General features: G+C 46.2%; 2 protein-coding genes across 3 annotated transcripts; one reads left to right on the top strand and one right to left on the bottom strand.

The window, feature by feature from the left end:
• Window positions 1–1,843: 1,843 nt before the first annotated feature.
• On the top strand, window positions 1,844–11,078 carry MPI (mannose phosphate isomerase). 2 transcript variants are annotated; one of them, XM_058156308.1, is made up of 6 exons: window positions 1,844–2,072; window positions 2,484–2,625; window positions 3,477–3,659; window positions 5,441–5,614; window positions 6,233–6,441; window positions 7,900–11,078. In XM_058156308.1, the coding sequence occupies exons 1-6, from the start codon at window positions 1,878–1,880 to the stop codon at window positions 8,116–8,118; spliced, it is 1,122 nt and encodes a 373-aa protein (XP_058012291.1). In that variant the 5' UTR covers window positions 1,844–1,877; the 3' UTR covers window positions 8,119–11,078. The 2 variants fall into 2 exon arrangements, with proteins under 2 accessions (XP_058012291.1, XP_058012292.1); XM_058156309.1 differs by lacking the exon at window positions 3,477–3,659.
• Window positions 10,935–19,874, bottom strand: FAM219B (family with sequence similarity 219 member B). Its single transcript, XM_058156310.1, has 6 exons — window positions 19,761–19,874; window positions 18,416–18,512; window positions 18,001–18,091; window positions 17,271–17,348; window positions 16,562–16,607; window positions 10,935–14,702 (listed from the first exon to the last, which is right to left on the bottom strand). The coding sequence occupies exons 1-6, from the start codon at window positions 19,839–19,841 to the stop codon at window positions 14,547–14,549; spliced, it is 549 nt and encodes a 182-aa protein (XP_058012293.1). The 5' UTR covers window positions 19,842–19,874; the 3' UTR covers window positions 10,935–14,546.
• Window positions 19,875–21,128: the final 1,254 nt, after the last annotated feature.

Below are 21,128 nucleotides of genomic sequence, written 5' to 3'. Positions count from 1 at the left end.
ACCAGTAGTAAACCGATTCAGTTTTCACCACTGTATGAATCCCTGTGTGCCCACCAGAGATACTAAGCCCAGCTCACCTTGAATTTCCTTCTTAACTCCCTCTAATTTGCCTTGACCATTAGTGGTACAGATTCTTCTAGAGCAGGGGTGTCGAATTCGAGTTCATTGACAGCCACATCAATTTGCGTTTGACCTCGAGGGGTGCCAGGGAGGGCGTGGTCAGGGAGCATGGCCAGTTCAACATCACTCGTATTCAGGGGTGCCTGTGGTGGCCCGAGCGCTTTGCCAGCAAAAATCGGCTCCTGGGCTTTGTTTTTGGCTGCAATGGTCTCCTGCAACCCTCTCCCAGTGAAAATGGAGCTCGCGAGGACCACACATGGCCCTCCTGAGCTCTGTTTTCGCTGGCAGAGGAACCGGTCCTTTGCTGTTTCCAGGAAAGCCCCCTGGGCCATATCTAAGCCCCCTGCAGACCAGATCCGGCCCACGGGCTTTAAGTTTGACACTCCTGTTCTAGAGGACTTCAGCTTGCAATAACTCTTTTATCATCATTTGGACTGCACGAATCTCCTGATTTTCCCCGCACTTGGCGTGTTTATTTCCTTGTATGAAACTATCACCTTGGGGAGAAAACAAACAGCATTCCAGAATCGTCTTTCAACCCAGACTGTGCAACCTGTACTCGGTTATAAGATGGTCAAGGAGATTTTTTGTTTCTGTTTTTGTTTACATTTATACCCCGCCCTTCTCCGAAGACTCAGGGCGGCTTACAGTGTATAAGGCAATAGTCTCATTCTATTTGTATATTTTTACAAAGTCAACTTATTGCCCCCCCAACAATCTGGGTCCTCATTTTACCTACCTTATAAAGGATGGAAGGCTGAATCAACCTTCTTAGCTGTTTTCATGAAGACATTTCATTAATCAACTAGGTAACAGCATCAGTGCTAGAAAGGATTGGAATTTGCGAAGGAGAAGGAAGGAGGAGGAGGAGGGATGAGGCATTACATTACCCAACTAGGTAATAATAATAATAATAATAATAATAATAATAATAATAATAATAATAATAATAATAATAATAATAATAATAATAATAATAATAATAATGTTTTAATTTGTATACCACCCTTCTCCCGAAGGACTCAGGGCGGTGAACAGGCAAGTAAAATACAAAACAGAAATATACACCATAATTAAAACATCCCTTAAAAAACTGATTCAAATATGCCAAAAATTTAAAATAACATTACACCCCATACAAATTACAACAATTTAAAACCCACAATTAAAATTTAAAAATTTAAGAATCAGGCCAGGCCAGCCATATGAAATAAATAGGTTTTAAGTTCGCGGCGAAAGGTCCTAAGGTCAGGTAGTTGTCGAAGCCCGAGGGGAAGCTCGTTCCACAGGGTAGGAGCCCCCACAGAGAAGGCCCTCCCCCTGGGGGCCGCCAGTCGACATTGTTTGGCTGACGGCACCCTGAGGAGTCCCTCTCTGTGGGAACGCACCGGACGCTGGGAGATAGAGGCTGGCAGTAGGCGGTCCCGTAAGTAGCCCGGTCCTAAGCCATGGAGCGCTTTAAAGATGGTAACCAATACCTTGAAGCACAACGTAATATCAATAGTGCTAGAAAGGGCTGGGATTTGAGAAGAAGGAAGGAAGAGGAGGTAGGATTGTAGCAGTGGTGGGATTCAAATCATTTAACAACTGGTTCTCTGCTCTAATGATTTCTTCCAACAAACAGTTTGTCAAACTTCTCAGACAGCTAACAACCAGTTCTCCTGAAGTGGTGCGAATTGCCTGAATCCCACCACTGGCATAACCCCAAGACGCTCTAGGATCCCCAATGCCTCTTTTCTCTTCCTTTCCAGCTCTGGATGGGTGCTCACCCCAAAGGCGATGCAGTCATTCTGGATAACCGCATACCCCAAAAGACTTTAAGCCAATGGATTGCGGATAACCCCGCCTGCCTGGGGTCAAAGGTGAAGGACAGCTTTCAAGGCCAGCTGCCTTTCCTCTTCAAAGTGCTGTCGGTCAATACAGCTTTGTCCATTCAGGCCCACCCTACCAAGGTAAGGGGTTTTCCTTGGATATGCGTGGGAATATTCTGCCATTTCCCAATTGCAATTTCTCTTGGGTCAAATTAGACGGTTTTTGCTGGGTTTGGTAGCATTAATAGCTGGATCCTACAATCAACCTTATACAAGGGATAGATCATCATCTGCTCATTTGACTTCCATCTCTTTGGGGTTCCAACTCAGCTGCTTATAACAGAAGGAACCTTTTTGGATCCATCTCCAAATTTTATTACTTCTGGGTCATTTCTGATCTTTTGGGATTGGGTTGCTGCCCTTCACTAGTCCACCTGTCTGCGCATCTGAGGTCCCTCCCAGATTCTGCGATCCATCGATCAGAAAATGAGCAGGTGTCATGTCATGTTCCGTGGTCAAAGCTGACTTGGGCCCTCGTTTCTCCTCTCCTAGGAACTGGCAGAGAAACTTCACGCTCAGTATCCGGAACACTATCCAGACACCAATCACAAGCCTGAGATGGCCATTGCCCTAACCCCCTTTGAAGGCTTGTGCGGTTTCCGGCCCGTGGAAGAGATTGTAGGTTTCCTCCAGCGTAAGTATGCGATGGGAAAGAGGAAAAAAGATCATTGGACACAAATCCTAGAAAGATAAATAATCTGGTTAAGTAAATCCTGGAGTTTTGGACAGGTTTCTTACTTAGAAAGTTGCATTGGGGAAACGTTGGGAAAACGTTGCATTGGAGAAACGTTGGGAAAACATAGCATTGGGGAAACGTTGGGAAAACGTTGCGTTGGGGAAACGTTGCATTGGGTACCCCTCTGGGTGATTAGTTAATGACTTTTTTGGGGGGAGTTAAAGTAATAGTAGAGCAATATAATCTCACGCCTATCCTAGAGATATTCACGTTTCAGTGAAGAAAAGCTGTGAATTCCAGACACGAATAAGTGGTGAACTCTTAGAACTTAAGAGTCACCATCTCTCGAAAGGGATTTGTTTTCCCCAAAATTGGAGTCAACCTCGGTAGGTGGACTACATCATGAGGTCCATTCCACAGGAAGGCTAAAACTACTTTGATGGAGATTGGCTACGTGGTACAATAGCCTAGCGGTGGAGCTCTCGCCTCACAATCGGGAGGCTGTGAGTCGATCCTAGTCGAGGCAGATATTTCTCTCTCTCTGGGCACTGTGAGAATATATCTGCTGAACAAAACCCTGCATTGGCGACAGGAAAGGCATTCGGCCAGTAAACACTCAGCTCCAATCAGTTGCCCAGACTCCACTCTGCAAGGATTATTAAAAGAAGATGATGATGATGGTGGAGATTGGCTATCTCCACTAAGGTCATCTCTTGTCTTCTGTATAATCCAAGAGACTAAATGGAAGATCAGCCACCCGTTTGCCATGCGTGTGGTGGACTCCCACTATCTCTCTGGCCTTTCCACAGATGTCCCTGAATTTCGAGCTCTGATCGGGAACGTAGCAGCGGAACAACTGGAGCGAAGTGGGAGAGATGACCCCCGTGGCGTGTCAGCTGCCCTTAGGGTCTGCTTCACCAGGATGATGAAGAGCGAGAAGAAAGTCTTTGTTGATCACCTCAATCAGCTGGTCAAGCGGATTTCCCAGGAAGGTTAGTCGTGTGTAGGACAGAGGTCTCCTACCTTGGCAACTTTTAAGATTTGTGGACTTCAACTTCCAGAGTTCCTCAGCCAGCAAAGCTCTGGGAGTTGAAGTCCAGAAGTCTTAAAGTTGCCAAGGTTGGAGACCCCTGGTGTAGGAGGATCAGGAGAAGTTAATATAGAGTTGCAACCTGGATCCGTGTTCCTGAAGTCACCATTCTTGATAGCTCTGGTCAATCTGACCTGAATCCTAAGCTAAAGAAAGCTGGGTTATGTAGTCACCTCTGGGCGTTTCAGTGGTTCCAAGTTTGGTGTCAGAGTTCTGACCGATGCCCTAATTAAATCATGAGCCTCACGCCAAACTTCAAAAGAAATCCAGTTATTTATTAGGAAGCTTCATATCGGCCCGATCCAAGCGAAGCCAACTCTGACCTCAACTTAATTCGTGCCTTGGCTATGACCCTCTTTCTCCCCACCCCCCAAGGTGTGTCATCAGTCACATTCCCCAACGAAGCAATTTTGCGGGTTGTAGAAGTCACTCCCTCCGGCCACTGTGGGTCTGCGTGGAGATGACCTTTTCGTCGCTGGCTGGAATGTGCTTTGTTTTAACTGAAATGCAAGTTCCTCGATGCATCTTTAGGCTCGACTCCCCATCCCCCTACCTATGGCAAGTCGAGAGCAGGTCAGGAATGCTTCGCGAATTGACATTTGGTTTTATGAAGGAATGTAAAATTGACCTTGGGGATTATGGAAAGAATGAGTACACCATTGAGAGCTCCCTTCCAAGGTATGGATTTCTTTAAGGAGCCTTTATGGTTGAAGTCCTTCAAGATCCCTCTTCCCCTGGACTTGAGCTTTGGTGAACCTCAGCAAGATCCCCATCATCCTGTTTCCACAGGAGACTGGAGATTCTTCGCTATTCTGTAGGATCACTTTTGGGGACTCTTCTGTAAGGCTAATCTGAAGACACTTGACATGTATCAGGGTGAAGGTGTTGATGGGTTCTATCATATCGCAAGATCTCAAATGGACAGCTAACATCAAAAACATCATTAAAAAAGGACAACAAAGAATGTTCTTTCTGCGCCAACTCAGTAAGCTCAAACTGCCCAAGGAGCTGCTGATCCAATTCTACAGAGGAATTATTGAGTCTGTCACTTGCACCTCTATAACTGTCTGGTTCGGTTCTGCAACCCAACAAGAAAAACACAGACTTCAGAGAATAATTAGAACTGCAGAAAAAATAATTGCTACCAACCTGCCTTCCATTGAGGACCTGTATACTGCACGAATCAAGAAGAGGGCCGTGAGAATATTTGCAGATCCCTCGCATCCTGGACATAAACTGTTTCAACTCCTACCCTCAAAACGACGCTATAGAGCACTGCACACCAGAACAACTAGACACAAGAACAGTTTTTTCCCGAAGGCCATCACTCTGCTAAACAAATAATTCCCTCAACACTGTCAGACTATTTACTGAATCTGCACTACTATTAATCGTTTCATAGTTCCCATCACCAATCTCTTTCCACTTATGACTGTATGACTATAACTTGTTGCTGGCAATCCTTATGATTTATATTGATATATTGACCATCAATTGTGTTGTAAATGTTGTACCTTGATGAAGGTATCTTTTCTTTTATGGACACTGAGAGCATATGCACCAAGACCAATTCCTTGTGTGTCCAATCACACTTGGCCAATAAAAATTCTATTCTATTCTATTCTAAAAGCCTACCTTGGACTAGCCCTTGCTCAATTCCCTTTCCTGTGTCTTATACTCCAGCGGCTGCAGGAAAAGATATTACAGCCAGTTGTGGAGAACTCCTTCTCAAGCTACACTCTCAGTACCCAGGCGATATCGGTTGCTTTGTTATCTACTTCTTGAACCAGATGAAGCTGCAGCCTGGCCAATGTATGTTCCTGGGAGCAAATGAACCTCATGCCTACCTCTACGGAGGTGAGTTTCTTCACAAGTACCTGCGTGGAATGGGGTGGGAAAGAGTTGGCATTTTGGATCACTCTTAACCAAGCAGGGGTGAAATGCTCCTGGTTCAGACCGGATCGTCCGATCCGGTAGTGATCTTGGCGGGTGGTTTGGAGAACCGGTAGCAATCGCGGTGCGAAGTAATGTGTTTTGTACCCTCTGTGCATGCGCAGGGTGTGTGCGCGCATGTGATGCACTCATGCCATGCACTTCTGAACCAGTAAGGAAGGTAAGTAGATTTCACTCCTGGAGCCAGGGTTGAGTTCCCACATTATCTAAGCCAGCATTCCTCAACTTCGGCCGCTTTAAGATGTGTGGATTTCAATTCCCAGAATTCTTGGGAATTCGATCACTTTGGTGACTTTAAGATGCACGGACTTCAACCCGCGGAATTCAACCTTGGTCACTTTTAAGATGTGTGGACTTCAACTCCCAGAATTCCCCAGCCAACATGGCTGGCTGGGGAATTCTGGAAGCTGAAGTCCACACATCTTAAATGTTGCCAAGGTGACTTCAGCCATAATGTGACTTCTGACTCGGTGTCAGATTTGAGCACCACTACCTAATGAGTGTCTGTCCTTATTCTGCCAGACTGCATCGAATGTATGGCTTGTTCCGACAACACGGTGCGCGCTGGTCTGACGCCCAAGTACATCGACGTTCTGACCCTGTGCGAAATGTTGAACTACACCCCAGCTCCTGCCAGCTCAAAGTTGCTGGCCCCTATTCAAAGCCGCCTGGATCCTTGCGTCTTCCTGTACGACCCTCCCATTCCAGATTTTGCTGTCATGAGGATAGAGGTAAGGATTCCCACTCTCCTGAAATCGCATGATGACTGACCCACCAAGACAATTTACAAATGTAACTGGCAGGCTCCATTTGGGTCGTAAGAGAATTTCTCCCTCTCTTTGGCTGCGTTCCTGCTTGCTGCTAAGACATAACCGAGTTTATTCAGCTTTTGCTTCATCCGTTGCCATATTGTAATCCAGGTTTTAGGACATAAGACAATACGAGAACTTGGCCAGTTGTGTTTCATGATTAAGTAAACCGTGGCTTCATAAATGTGATGCTAACCCAGAAATCACCCGGCTAAGAGGTTAACATAACGGGTAGACCAGTTTCTCTGAGCAGAAAAGGATGATCACTGGTAGCATCCCAAAAAATTTTGGGGGGAGAATGAAGAAAGAGTTGTGATTCTAATTTTGGGGTGGGGTGGGGAGATATAAATCTGTGCCTTCAGTTCATTTTCTTCTGGAATTCAGCTCCTTTGTCCTATTTGGGATGCTAGCAAGTGTAGGAGGAATTCTGGTTTTGGTCCGTTACAGCTTCAGTAGCTTCCTGTTCCAGTTTCAGCTACTTTCTGCTTGTTTTCCTTGTTTCTGTCGTAGTTTCAGTTGCTTCCTCTTCCAGCTTCAGTTGCTTCCTGTTTCAGTTTCACCTGCTTCCTGTTACAGCTTCAGTTGCTTCCTGTTCAAGCTTCAGTAGTTTCCTTTTCCAGGTTCAGTTGCTTCCTGTTTCAATTTCACTTGCTTCCTGTTACAGCCTCAGTTGCTTCCTGTTCAAGCTTCAGTAACTTCCTGTTCCAGGTTCAGTTGCTTCCTGTTTCAATTTCACTTACTTCCTGTTACAGCTGCAGTTGCTTCCTGTTCAAGTTTCAGCAGCTTCCTGTTCCAGGTTCAGTTGCTTCCTGTTTCAATTTTACTTGCTTCCTGTTACAACCTCAGTTGCTTCCTATTCAAGCTTTAGTAACTTCCTGTTCCAGGTTCAGTTGCTTCCTGTTTCAATTTCACTTACTTCCTGTTACAGCTGCAGTTGCTTCCTGTTCAAGTTTCAGCAGCTTCCTGTTCCAGGTTCAGTTGCTTCCTATTTCAATTTCACTTGCTTCCTGTTACAACCTCAGTTGCTTCCTATTCAAGCTTTAGTAACTTCCTGTTCCAGGTTCAGTTGCTTCCTGTTTCAATTTCACTTACTTCCTGTTACAGCCTGTTGCTTCCTGTTCAAGCTTCAGTAACTTCCTGTTCCAGGTTCAGTTGCTTCCTGTTTCTTTTTCACTTGCTTCCCGTTACAGCTTGTTGCTTCCAGTTCAAGCTTCAGTTGCTTCCTGTTCGTTTCAGTTGCTTCCTGTTCGTTTCAGTTGCTTCCTGTTCGTTTCAGTTGCTTCCTGTTCGTTTCAGTTGCTTCCTTTTCCACCAATGCAGGGGGACTTTTCTTTTTTCTTAATTCCCGCGTCGAGCAACACCTCTGCTTTTTTCTTACAGATCCCTTCTGCCATTAAGCTGTACCTCATTTCGGCCATCGACTCGGCAAGCATCTTGCTCACGGTCCAGGGATCGGCTGTCGGCACTTCCACGGCAGCTGCATCTGAAATGATCCTACGTCCCGGCACTGTGTTGTTCATCTCTGCCAACGAGAGCCTCTCTTTGCATTTTAATTCCCCCGAAGGGATGGTCCTCTTCCGGGCTTGCTGCCTCTTGTAATAAGGGACACCGAGCAATTTTCCTCCTTAAGAGTAACTCAAGATCAGTAGCAGCTGCCCTTGGTCTCCATCTCTCCAGTTTGTTTCATCCTTCAAGGACCGAGGTTCAGGCTACCCAGGAATATTAACAGTCTTCTCTCTTGGGTTGGCTTTTGGCCAACGCTCCATTGGCCCAAGCATGTAGGATTGGAAATGCTTTGGTAGCCTTGCTGCCCCTTAAGTGGAGGCGGCACACGGAGGCTGTGGGCAGCCAATGCTTTTGTTAATTCTGACTTGCCAAAAGAACACGATGTCTCTCCATAGATGCTTCTCCTGTGTCATGCTTCCTTTAGTAGGGTGGGCGACGGGTGAAATCCAGCAGGTTCTGCAGAACCGGTAGCAGAAATTTTGAGCAGTTCAAAGAACCGGTAGCAGAAATTTTGAGTAGTTCGGAAAACCAGCAAATACCACCTCTGGCTGGCCCCAAAGTAGGGAGGGAATGGAGATTTTGCAGTATCCTTCCCCTGCCACGCCCACCAAGCCATGCCATACCACGCCCACCAAGCCATGCCATGCCATGCCCACAGAACCGGTAGTAAAAAAAATTGAATTTCACCACTGGTGGATGGTCTCTGTAACTTAAGACTCAAACGGTGTTTTTCCAACTGGCAACTTCCAAGATGGATGGACCTCAACTCCCAGGAACCTCCCAAATTGTTGAGGTTGGCAGATGAATGAGGTGGTGGAAGAGGGTCACACAGTCATCGATGATGATTTAATTTGGTTAACGACAGTGGCCAAAAATTGGCCCGGTCATGTGATGGCTTGCCTAATGACTGCACTAATTCGGATCCCAATTGCGGTCTTTAAGCCAAGGACGACCTGAAATGTCTATGGAGATTCTCAAGTCATCCAAGGTCATGGTTGTCTCAAAGGTGCTTTTTTTTCCCCTCAAGAGACAATTGGACTTTCTGGTTTTTCTTTTGAAGACGTTTCGCTTCTCATCCAAGAAGCTTCTTCAGCTCTGACCGGATGGTGGGGAATGGAAGGATTTATAATTCCATGTTTTATCTTAACGACATTTTGCTTCTCATCCAAGAAGCTTCTTCAGCTCTGACCGGATGGTGGGGAATGGAAGGGTTGCCTTAGGGCAAACCTCCAGGTGGCCTCAACGACTCTCTACAAGGGTGCAAAGGACCAGCTGTCTGCAAGGAAGATAAATCCCTCCATTCCTCACCATTCAGTCAGAGCTGAAGAAGCTCCTTGGGTGAGAAGCAAAACGTCTTCTAAGAAAAACCAGAAAGTCCAGTTGCCTCTTGATAAAAGCCCCTTTGGGACAACCCAAAATGTTTTCACTGGACAAGACGTTGACCCTGTGTTATCCTCTTTCACACACACACACACACACACATACACACACTGACCCCGGCCCTGGCTGCACCCTGACAACTGTAGACCTTTTGATCCACGCGCTATTTATCTTAATGAGCCTTGAATATTGTGCCAATCCAGTCGTCGCCTTAACCCATGATGTTTGGCCTAGAGCAGCGATGGCGAACCTATGACCCGTGTGCCAGAGATCGCATGCAGAGCCCTCTCGATGGGCACACACGTCATCGCCAGCCTCTCTTCAGGTTTCCGGTCTTTTTCCGGCCATTTTTTGGGGCTGTTTTCAAGCTGGTTTTTGGCCCCAAAGAACGGCCAGAAAACAGCCAAAAAACAGGCATACACGCACCGGCCAGCCAGTCTTCGCAGGTGGCGGAGCACCGGAAAACGGCCTGAAAACAGCCAAAAAATAGGCTGTTTTTCAGGGCTTTTCCCAAGCTGTTTTCAGGCCTTTTTCTGAACCGTTTTCATGCCTTTTTGGGGCCGTTTTTCAGGCCTTTTTTCCGAGCTGTTTTCATGCCTTTTTCGGGGCCGTTTTTCAGGCCTTTTTCTGAGCTATTTTCAGGCTGTTTTGGGGGCTGTTTTTCAGGCCTTTTCCAGAGACATTTTCTGAGCCATTTTTCAGGGCTGTTTTTCAGGCCTTTTTTCCGAGACATTTTCAGGGCAGATTTCAGGCCTTTTTCGGGGCCGTTTTTCAGGCCATTTACAGGGTCGTTTTTCAGGCCTTTTTCCAAGCCATTTTCAGGCCTTTTTCCGAGCCGTTTTTCAGGCTTTTTTCTGAGCTATTTTCAGGCCTTTTTCAGGGCTGTTTTTCAGGCCTTTTCCCGAGACATTTTCAGGGCAGATTTCAGGCCTTTTTCGGGGCCGTTTTCAGGCCCCCAAAAACAGGCATGTACACACTGGCCAGCTAGTCTTCGCAAGTGCTGGAGCACCGGAAAACGGACTGAAAACAGCCAAAAACCAGGCCATTTTTCAGGCCTTTATCCGGTTTCCAGTGCTCCGGCACGCGCATATGCACCCACACGCACGTGCATTCCAGTTTGGGCACTCGGTGCCGAAAAGGTTCGCCATCACTGGCCTAGAGGTTAAGGCACCAGGTGGCTGCGAGTTCTAGTCCTGCCGCAGGCATGAAAGCCGGCTGGGTGACTTTGGGCCACTCGCTCTCAGCCCAACCCACTTCACAGGGTGGTTGTTGTTGTGGGGAAAATAGGAGGAGGAGGAAGGGATTAAAAACAATAATAGGCGGAATAAAAATCAAATAAAGAAAAAAATAAGTGCTTTTGTTTACCCAGGCGTGACAAGCTATGTTCCTGGGTTGCTGTTTTTTTTTTAAAAAAAAATAGCATGCTATACAAACCCAGTTTATGGATGAGTACGCTGATCTAAAGGTCTTGTTGGCATGGTTACCAAGATGAGAACATCCGTTTCGGATAAACAAAGAGACAAAGTCTGTAGCGTAGAAGGTATTTTATTTGTTGGACGCTTTCCTTGGTTAAACTGTACACACACAAAAAAAGATACACAATGAACCGAGTATACAATAATATTAAATATCCCGTAAGATTGTCTTCTGTGCTATTCAGGTTTTTTTTTTTTTTTTTAAAACAACTTCATGTAATGCATTTTAGTGCTTTAAGGCAGCTTTAAAAATAAAGTCTACTGGGCAGATTTAATGGGTGTCTGTTCTAAAAATGCCTGTAGAATCATCCGTTCACTCAGCTTTGCAGCAAAGAGCCCAGTGAAGATGTGTTTGTACAATGCCTGCTAGTATCTTAATTTTTTCCTTGCAAAATTTCGACGAAGTCTCATTCAGCACCTTCAGGCTTCAGCTTCGTGCTTCTGGGAGCAATGTGTGACATTGTACACATAATATATATTATATAATAATATATATTATAATATATATTATTATACAAGCTGAAGCCTGAAGATGACGAATGAGACTTCGTCGAAACGTCGCCAAGACACTTCCAATTTTACACGGGAGAAAACCCGAACAACCAAAGACCATATATGTATATAAATGTATATATATGTATATATATATATATATCTTATATATATAGGCTTTGGATTAGATCAGGAATTTTTAAACTTGGTGACTTGTAAGACTTCTGGACTTCAACTCCAAGATTTCAATGCTAGCTGAATTCTGGGAGTTGGAAGTCTTCACAAGTCCCAGAGTTGCCAAGTTTGGAGAACCCTGGACTAGATGATCTTTAAGGTCCCATCTAACCCTTAAATTCTGAGTGTCTATGAAGATGCTCGTCATTAAAGTTCATTGAACGAACAGTGCATGAGTAACATGGGCTCCGTTGTGAACATTGTAGTTTCTGTCCTGGACAAAAAGCATCTGTGGCGATCTGGCCAACAAATCAGCCTTTTTTTCCTAATAAATGGAAAGGAACTGTAGCTTTTTTGAAAAAAATAGAGAAACCAAAGATATTGGTTTAGCTTAGTACAATTTTTGCCAGTATACTATAATATTCGCCACTATCAGTACAACTTCCTCTAACCTAGCATTTGCCACCTCTTCGGTGGTTAAGACTTCCAAGTCTGAATTTCTACCGATTGTAATACGGCACGGATGGATGGAAAAGATTGGGAAATGCTGATTTTATAGCTCTACCAAGCCAATTGTGCAAAGAGTTGTACATACAAGGTCACTTTTTTAAAAAATCAATTTGCTGCTGAGGTTTCCCAGCAGTGGAAAAAAATAAAAAATAAAACCCAAACTAATGTACCTGCTAGTAACTGGATAGTTTTGATTAAAAATGCCTGGAGAAATCAGATTTGGGACTGAAAAAATCCAGATAAACCAGTAGAAGGCAGCCTAGAAGCAGCCGTAATGTAATGCTGTGTTTTGGCTGCCATCTACTGGCCACCCACAGCTTTTGCAGTCCACGTTAGGAAGCTCTGCGTAATTTCCAGTGGCATCTTTGTGTTTCACCCTGGACCGTGTCAAAAGATGTTGACTTTGAGAAGGGTCTATGACAATTCACCGCAGCCAACTTGCCGTGGGGCAAGAGTTACACTAATATATCGAAGCAATGATGGAACAGAATCCTTAAAGGAAGGATGCAAAAGGAGGGACCAAATGAAATATGAATGACCGAAATTAAAATAATTTTAAAAATTATTTCAAATAATGAAGTGGAATTGCCAAGCTGGCCATGGCAAGTTAATTCCATTGTGATTTGGCAGCCACAAGACGTAAGCCTCAAGAGCAAGTTGTGCGTATGAGGAACAAATGGCCTTAATATTTTTTTTTTGGGGGGGGGGGCTGCAACCAGGAGCGAGATGTTTAGGATGTCGACACTGGGACACCCTTCTCAAATTGCAAGAACGCAGTGGAAGAACTTCTACGATCAAACTTGGGAGATGACATTGAGTCCGTCCCCCCCAACCAATGAAGATGGACAATTTCATGTTGATGAACTCCACTACACCCTCATAGAGTACAACATCTCCCATCCAAGATCCAGAACATCCTATCCAACATCCAGAAATCCCCACCACACCTTGTCATTAGAGATGGATATCCCGGCTGTCCCACCAACATCTCCGACATGTCGGTTGAGACATGCTACTTCAGAACAACTGATTTTAAATGGTCAGGGACGGACCGTTTCTGGGTCAGTCAGTGCTGATGATCTCGGAAGACTAGATCTTGACTCTTCTTCCCCCAGAACTCCTTGCCACACAAGTTACACCCTTTCACAATCTCTGCAAGCTGCCTAAAACTCATCCTTTCCTACAAGGTCCAGGGATGAAATGGGCCAAGAGCATGCAAGGGTCCTTTTCCATGGGTTATTTTAATGCAGAAGACCCTTGGTGGTCTTCACAGGCTGTTTCTAAGCAGGGGGATGATAAGACATTTAAGTACATTTAAAGGATCCCCAAGTTTAGAGAACATTAATAGTAACGGATAGCTTGAGAACGTTAAGAGCTGTATATGACCTGCAAAGCTGATGAGGCCAGGTATCTAAAAAGATTCAACCTTGTCCTCCCCATTTAGCTTCCCTGTTATTCCCTTTAACCTCCCCCAAAAAGGAAATGGGTCCAACGCGACCCCCGCCACAAAATCCCATCTACCAAATAGTTCAATTTGTTCAAGAATTGTCAGCCATCTCTCCACACATTAAGGCTAGTAGTTTTCCAGAAGATTGGCAGCTTCGTTGCCCAACTGCCCATAGGTCTGAAAGGGTCAACCTTCAAACAGAAGGATAAGCTATTGCTAAGGTTAGGTTGCCTTGAGACTCTTTCAGGAGATCAATTCAAGGCTGAATATTAGAACTTTTGAGCTCCTTCCCTTTTACTTCCTTCCTAAAGGGAACGGAGGGAGCGACCCAATGGTTGTAGAACTAAAGCCGTCGACAGGCTGGCTGGAGACAAAGAAAAGGCCCCCGTCCTCAAGAAAACTTGGCGCAACCTGCTCTGCCCACCTTGTGCAAGACAAGCTCCCCATTCTAAAGGGGTCCTGCAGAAAACATCTCAAGAACTTCGCTCTCGTCAGAAAAAGCAACCTGGGAATAAATCTCTTCCTTCTTGTCTCTATGCAGCACTGAGGGTTTATTTTCCTTCTGTGTATTGACCTCCGCAACCCCAATGTATTGTAAGCCTAGTCATCGGAATTGCTATTGTTCACTTTTACACGCACATACACACACACAGGTTTTCTGTTCACCTTTTATGGGGAGTGACCCTTGCCTCCTGATTAGTCCCTCAGGAGTGCCGAACCTGTCCAGAGAACCAACCTATCTTTTGCATGGGGTAAACCCCACCAGCCTCCTGAACACTTAACACTTAATACACTTCTAGATTGCACCATCCAGAAGACGCTTGGAGCGCTGAGCAAGGTGCCAACAGTGCAGTGCCTTGCCCTTCCAGGGGCCGAATCTCTAGGGTTGCCCCCGCACACACACCAACACACACACCAGTCCCGCTGATTTGACCTAAAGTTCAGGGCTGGGCTCAGCAGGGATCCAAAACAAAGAGAGGAACTGGGAAAAGCAAAGTGCTGAATCCTTGACCCGTGTTAGTGCAGCCCTCCGAGGCTTCTTCCTATTGGATGGAGCAGGAGGCAGAGTCGCCAAAGCAACAGGAGCAGAGCGAGGACGAAATGGGCTTTGGGGGGATCAGGTCGAGATCCTCGTCGTCGGGGATCTCATCCAAGCGGTAGCCGTCCTGCAGCAATTGCCGACTGAGATCCTGGTTGACCTGGGGGGGGGGGGGGGAAAATACGGAATAGTAACTTCCATTGCAAACCTACCTGGCAGAAATAGGTCAGGTGGTTAAGGTGCTGGCCTAGAAACCAGGAGGCTGTTGAGTTGTAGCTGTGGCTTAAGCCAGGGGTCTCCAACCTTGGTCCCTTGAAGACTTCAACTCCCAGAGTTCCTCAGCCAGCAAAGCTGGCTGAGGGACTCTGGGAGTTGAAGTCCACAAGTCTTCAAGGGACCAAAGTTGGAGACCCCTGGCTTAAGGCATGAAAGTCTGCTGGGTGATTTGGGGCCGATCACTAGGAGATGGTGAGTTCTAGTGCTGTCTTGGACATGAAAGTTGGCGGGTGATTTTGGGCCAATCACCAGGAGCCAGAGAGTTCTAGTCCCACCTTAGGCATGAAAGTTGGCTGGATCACTTTGGGCCAATCACCAGGAGACGGTGAGTTCTAGTCCTGCCTTAGGCATGAAAGTTGGCTGGATCACTTTGGGCCAATCACCAGGAGATGGTGAGTTCTAGTCCTGCCTTAGGCATGAAAGTTGGCCGGGTGATCACCAGGAGCCAGAGTTCAAGTCCCACGTTAGACTTGAAAATTGGCTGGATCACTTTGGGCCAATCACCAGGAAACGATCAGTTCTAGTCCCACCTTAGGCATGAAAGTTGGCCGGGTGACTATGGGCCGATCACCAGGAGATGGACAGTTCTAGTCCTGCCTTAGGAATGAAAGCCGACTGGATGTCTTTGGGCTGGTCCTTTTCTCTCATCACAAGCCACCTCTCAGGACTGTTGGGGTGGGAGGGGGGGGGACAGGACAGGAGGAAGGAGTCGTGCGTGTGTTCTCTGCCTTCAGTTATTTATAAAAATAATAAAGGCAGAATATAAATAAAACAATAACAACATTCAAGGCTGTCTCTAGAACTTTTAGCGGCTCCATTTCACACACACAAAAATGCATGCGCAAGATTAAATTTAGCCCCAAATTCCACAAATGGGGATTAGCATTTGAATCCTAACTTGTACCTTCCTGCTGCAGCTCCAGTTTCCTTCTCGAAAGTCTCCTGAGGTTGGGAGCCCAAACGTGCACAGCAAGGATAAGTGTTTGTGTGTGATTACAACAGACGAAAGAGCAGATAGATCAAGCAAACTCTTATGGTTCGCCAGCAGCTCACGGACCTGGCAATGGAGTCAGACAGTGAGGAGGCTGGGGAGGACGATGGGCCAGTCCTGGAGTCAGGAGAAGGCCCAGATGAGGGCTCTCCATCGGAGGCAGAGATGGGCCAGGGCAATCTGGAAGCGATTGCCCTGGCCCATCTACTCCGGACCCCAGAGGCTCCAGAGGTGAATAGCAGAGAGGCAGAGGAACAGGAGGAGCCTATTCCTAGTGCATGCATGCGAAGAGCTGCCAGAAGGCAAGAGCAGCTGAAGAAGAAAGGACGACTTGGGAGTAAGGCCAGAAGATGATTGGCCACTCCCATAAGGCTTAAAAGAACAGCAACGAGCTGCTGGGTTCTTTGTGGAAAAGCAACGTTGATTCCATTGCTTCTTGTCAGCATCTCTTGAACTTTGTGGGGGGTTTGCCAAGAAAAGCCTTTGTCAGGTTGCCAAAGACATTAAAGGTTGGTGATAAGGCCTACAGACTGGTTATGAAGAATTTCTTTTGGACGAAGCTGAGAATGAATGAATTCTCAGCTGTTTTAATAAAATAAGTTTGTTGAGAACCGTTTAGTCATCACCAATTGGGGCTGGGTCACAACACAAACACTTGCCTGTCTTAAAGAAGCTCATAGGGGAGCTAACCCAGGAAACAATTATTGAATTGCTTAAAATTCAATTATAAAATTATAAAATAGCAGACTTACCTCGGCTGAGGAGTAACCGGAAGAACATCTTGATTCCAGGTCATCACTAAGAGAAAAAAATGAAGGACAAGTTGAAAGGATACAGCAAGCCCCATTTTCAGTCGCCAACCCATCTGCAAAAATCAACGGGTCTCCCACAAGATTGTAAGAAACTGCCCTGCGATTGATCCGCATTTTTCACTCAACATAAGGGGCCTCTGGTGGCTCAACAGACTAATGTAGTCTGTTATTAACAGCAGCTGCTTGCAATTACTGCCAGTTCAAGTCCCACCAGGCCCAAGGTTGACTCAGCCTTCCATTCTTTACAAGGTAGGTAAAATGAGGACCCAGATTGTTGGGGACAATAAGTTGACTTTGTATATAATATACAAATGGATGAAGACTATTGCTTGACATAGTGTAAGCCGCCCTGAGTCTTCGGAGAAGGGCGGGATATAAATGCAAATTAAAAAAAACAAAACATTTGGGAGAGGCTGCTTAGGGGAAGTATTTATTCTTGGAGCTGAGAGCTAACCAACTTTCCCCCTCTTCTAGTCACAATCAGAGAAAATTATTTCCTTCTTTTGTCATACAGCTGGCGCTTGGGTCGTAAACGATCAGTCGTTCAGTGGAGGACCACCTCCGTAGAGCTAACTCAATTGAGGGACAGGACTCTCAAACCTTGGTTTTTCAGACCCAAAAAGTCACACAGTGCTTACATGCCTCTCACCTGTCGGAATCAAGGGCCACCAAAGTTTCATCTGAGGTCTGGCTGAGCGCAGTGTAGCCCTTGTTGAATTTCACCGTCCTGGTAAAAGAAGAAATGTGAACATGTTACACGTTGCGCCAGCCCTGCAATCCATCATATTACATAGTTACGATGTTATTTTGCGTTCAGGAGTCTGACAACGCACGGATAAAAACTGTTCTTCAGCCTGTTTGTACGGCTGTTTGTATGCTTCTAATATCTCCTTCCCGAAGCCGGTCCTGGTGATCTCGTCTAGTGCAGAGGTGGGTTTCAGCAGGTTCTGACCAGTTCTGGAGAACCGGTAGCAAAAATTTTGAGTAGTTCGGGGAACCGGTAGTAAAAATTCTGACTGGCCCCGCCCTCCCATCTATTCTCTGCCTCCCGAGTCCCAGCTGATCGGGAGGAAATCGGGATTTTGCAGTAACCTTCCCCGGGATTGGGGAGGGAATGGAGATTTTACAGTATCCTTCCCCTGCCACGCCCACCAGGCCACGCCCACCAAGCCACGCCCACAGATCCAGTAGTAAAAAAAGTTGAAACGAACCACTGGTCTAGTGGTATTGGGGGACAGCCCACAATATTTTGTGCCGTGCTCACCACCCTCTGTAATGTCTTTCTATCCGTGGCTGTCAAGCCGGGATACCATACATCCCTGGCAGATCCTGAAAAACCAGAATTATCACCGCCATTCAACAAGGACACGAACTCTGACCTCACGCCTCCTACTTTGGGCTGTTGCCGGACAGCTCCTGAAAGCACCCCCTTTTTCCGCAGCATTGCCTTCGCCATCTCGCGATGTTTTTCTGCAAAACCCCCCCAAAAAAACAAAAAAACATGAAGAGAAATTCAGCAACTGGCTTGTACTCTTTGGGCTTCTGTAAAATATCCAACTTTTACAGCTGTTTGTAGCATCTCACCTGTTTGCCCCAAATCGACCTTTTGGTTCTGGGTACAACAGGCCCATTGTGAACAACTGGTTCACCTAATGGTCACATAGGTGATCCACGTTATGGCCGTCATGACTTATGATCTTAAAATGGGCAGGCTCCATTACAGTCGTTGAGGACTAGCTATAAACTAGCACATTTCTGGGGAGGTGGAGAAAAGCCGTATGTTCTTTTACTTACGTAGCTTATCCTGAATAGAAGACGGTTTGTGCATAATGTAGGGACCTCTTTTCTCTACCGGGGGGTCTCGGCATAACCTTCGTTTGTCCATTTGCCCCTGAAAAGGGAAAGAGGGGAGTGAGAAGTTGAAAGAGCCGTTGCATTGGACATTGACCAAAGAAATACTAAATCCAAACACATGCTAAATCCAATCACATCTCTTTGGTAGATAGTAGAGTAGAGTAGAGTAAAATAGAACAGAACAGAATAGAATTCTTTATTGGCCAAGTGTGACTGGACACACAAGGAATTTGTCTTTGGTGCATATGCTCTCAGTGTACATAAAAGAAAAGATGCGTTCATCAAGAATCATAAGGTTCAACACTTAATGATAGTCATAGGGTACAAATAAGCAATCAGGAACCAATCAGTATCAATGTAAATCGTAAGGATACCAGCAACACAGTCATACAGTCATAAGTGATTGATTGTTTCAATTGATGGGTGATGGGAACGAGGAGAAGATTAATAGTAGTGCAGACTTAGTGAATAGTTTGACAGTGTTGAGGGAATTATTTGTTTAGCAGAGTACTGAAAAGCAGAGTAAAACACTACTGACCCCTCCCCAACCCCGTCCCCCACCCTGCCCACTTTCCAAAGAGTTAGGAAGCCTCTCCCCATCAAAACACCAATCTTGAGGGGTGGGATGGGGTGGGGGGGTTAGGGTCGGGTATAGCGTTTACTCTCCCCTACTGGGCCAGGCTGGGAAAGCCTGGATCTCCCTCTTCGCTTTGACATCTTGGCCCTTGTGAATGGAGCCTCCCCAGCCAGGACCACTCTACCCCCCCCTCCACCGTCTCCTCCAATAGGAAGACCAGAAGGAGGAGCTGGGGGATTTTTTGGGAGTGGCGGGGGGGGGGGGTGGAGCTTCCTCAGAGGCATGAAGGGCCGAACTCAGGGACCCCCCCCCCGAACCCATCCAGTCTTGAGGGGTGGGACGGGGTGGGGGGATTAGGGTCGGGTATAGAGTTACTGGGCCAGGCTGGGAAAGCCTGGATCTCCCTCTTCGCTTTGACATCTTGGCCCTTGTGAATGGAGCCTCCCCAGCCAGGAGCACTCTACCCCCCCACCGTCTCCTCCAATAGGAAGACCAGAAGGAGGAGCTGGGGGGTTTTTTGGGGGTGGCGGGGGGGTGGAGCTTCCTCAGAGGCATGAAGGGCCGAATTCAGGGACCCCCCCCAACCCATCCAGACCCCACCCACCCACCCACTCAAGGCCTGATCCAGCCGAGCTCCTCGGGCTGCCCCAGAATCACCAGGCCGGCCAGGAAGAGCCTCGCCCCCGCCGTTCGCTTGCCCAGCCTCACCAGGTCGCCGCTGGGCCCGAGGTGCGGCCCGGCTTCCTTTCCCCGCGGCGGCTCCTCCTCGCCTCCATCTCCCGTCGCCATCGCCGCTTCTGGCGGAGAGGGGTCCCCTCCCCCGAAGCCACGCCCTCCCCCGTCATCGCGCCACTCCGCCAATAGGAAACGCGACGGCGCCGCCCCTTGTTCAAAATTAGCCTCCGACGCTCTCCCGGATTGGTCGCTCTTCTGTAAAGCCCCGCCCTTGCTCTTTCTCTCGCGCGCGAGCAACGCCTTTGGGCGGGGTTAAGAGGTAGGGAGCTGACCAATGGGAAGCGGCCTCTTCGTTTGTTTTGGGGAAGAGCAGACGAATAGAAGGGGCGCTCTAGGATGCTGGCGGACTTGCGCTCCGTGGCGTCTGTCACCAGCCCTCCAATTGCTGAAATTTTGTTAAACGGACAAGCAGAAAAAAACCCAAGTGGAATTTTATCTCATTTGTGTGAAAAAAGATTTTCTCCAAGTCTGTCCAGATGGACTACAACTCCCATCATACTGCCATCGTCCATTGCTATTTTTGTTAATTTTAATGTCAATATTTTGTTTTGTTTTATATGGTGGTTTTAAATCTTGTTGTAAATTACATAACATTGCTTGATGAGATATAAATTTAACACATTTAATAAATATTGAGGCAAGGGATTAGATCAACCAATTTCTATGAAGGGCAGCTGCAATTGCCTCTGTAAAGTACGTAAATTGAATTTACAACGTATGAGCTGCTTTTCCTAAACTATCTTAGTCATCCTTCCTGGATCACAGGGATACAACTGTTTCACGTCAAGATGTAGTGCATCTCTGTGCTTATCCTATCAAAATACGTTCAGATTTACCACTATGAATTATCAAAGCTTGATATATGTTCTCTTATATGTCTCCATTTTAGTATTTACTCAATGATTTAAGAAACATTTATCGGATCAAAGGAAATTACAGCCAGCAAGTAACAGATCTCATCAAGCACTACCACTTATTTTCAAAAGCTTCTATAACTATTAGGATTAGGAACGTCTTTGTTTTTTAAGTGATATATCTGACATATTACGTTGTTTAATGTGGAGACTGGAGCTTTTTCTTTTTATGTAGTAAATGCTAATATCTGTGTAAGCGGCTGAAGTCAATCAAGCTTCTTGTCCAATTTATATTCCATGAAAGCAACGTAAGATTCTATGCTGTTCTTAACATGAATTAATATTTATGAAATTATAATTTTGTAACTGGGTTTAGCATGTTAAAATGCTGGATTCTTTCATTTTTTGAAATCTGAAGAACTATTTTTTGTGCAGAAATGTACAGAATTCAATGTCTGAATAGCATCCCAAGTTTGTTTAACCTTGC

The sequence above is a fragment of the Ahaetulla prasina genome, chromosome 13 (assembly GCF_028640845.1).
Source record: "Ahaetulla prasina isolate Xishuangbanna chromosome 13, ASM2864084v1, whole genome shotgun sequence".
Taxonomy (NCBI): Eukaryota; Metazoa; Chordata; class Lepidosauria; order Squamata; family Colubridae; genus Ahaetulla; species Ahaetulla prasina.
Note: the sequence above shows the minus strand (reverse complement) of the source record. Positions and strands in the feature narration are given on the sequence as shown.

What these genes read in the sequence shown, in the direction of transcription:
- MPI (XM_058156308.1), top strand. Translation starts at nt 1,878, where the DNA reads ATGGGTGCTCACCCCAAAGGCGATGCAGTCATTCTGGATAACCGCATA. An exon ending in CAAGCGGATTTCCCAGGAAG is followed by an intron (nt 3,660 to 5,440) that starts GTTAGTCGTGTG and finishes CTTATACTCCAG; the next exon opens with CGGCTGCAGGAAAAGATATT. An exon ending in TTGCTGTCATGAGGATAGAG is followed by an intron (nt 6,442 to 7,899) that starts GTAAGGATTCCC and finishes TTTTTCTTACAG; the next exon opens with ATCCCTTCTGCCATTAAGCT.
- FAM219B (XM_058156310.1), bottom strand. Translation starts at nt 19,841, where the DNA reads ATGGCGACGGGAGATGGAGGCGAGGAGGAGCCGCCGCGGGGAAAGGAA. An exon ending in GTGGCCCTTGATTCCGACAG is followed by an intron (nt 16,608 to 17,270) that starts GTGAGAGGCATG and finishes TTTTTCTCTTAG; the next exon opens with TGATGACCTGGAATCAAGAT. An exon ending in CCGGTTACTCCTCAGCCGAG is followed by an intron (nt 14,703 to 16,561) that starts GTAAGTCTGCTA and finishes CCCCCCCCCCAG; the next exon opens with GTCAACCAGGATCTCAGTCG.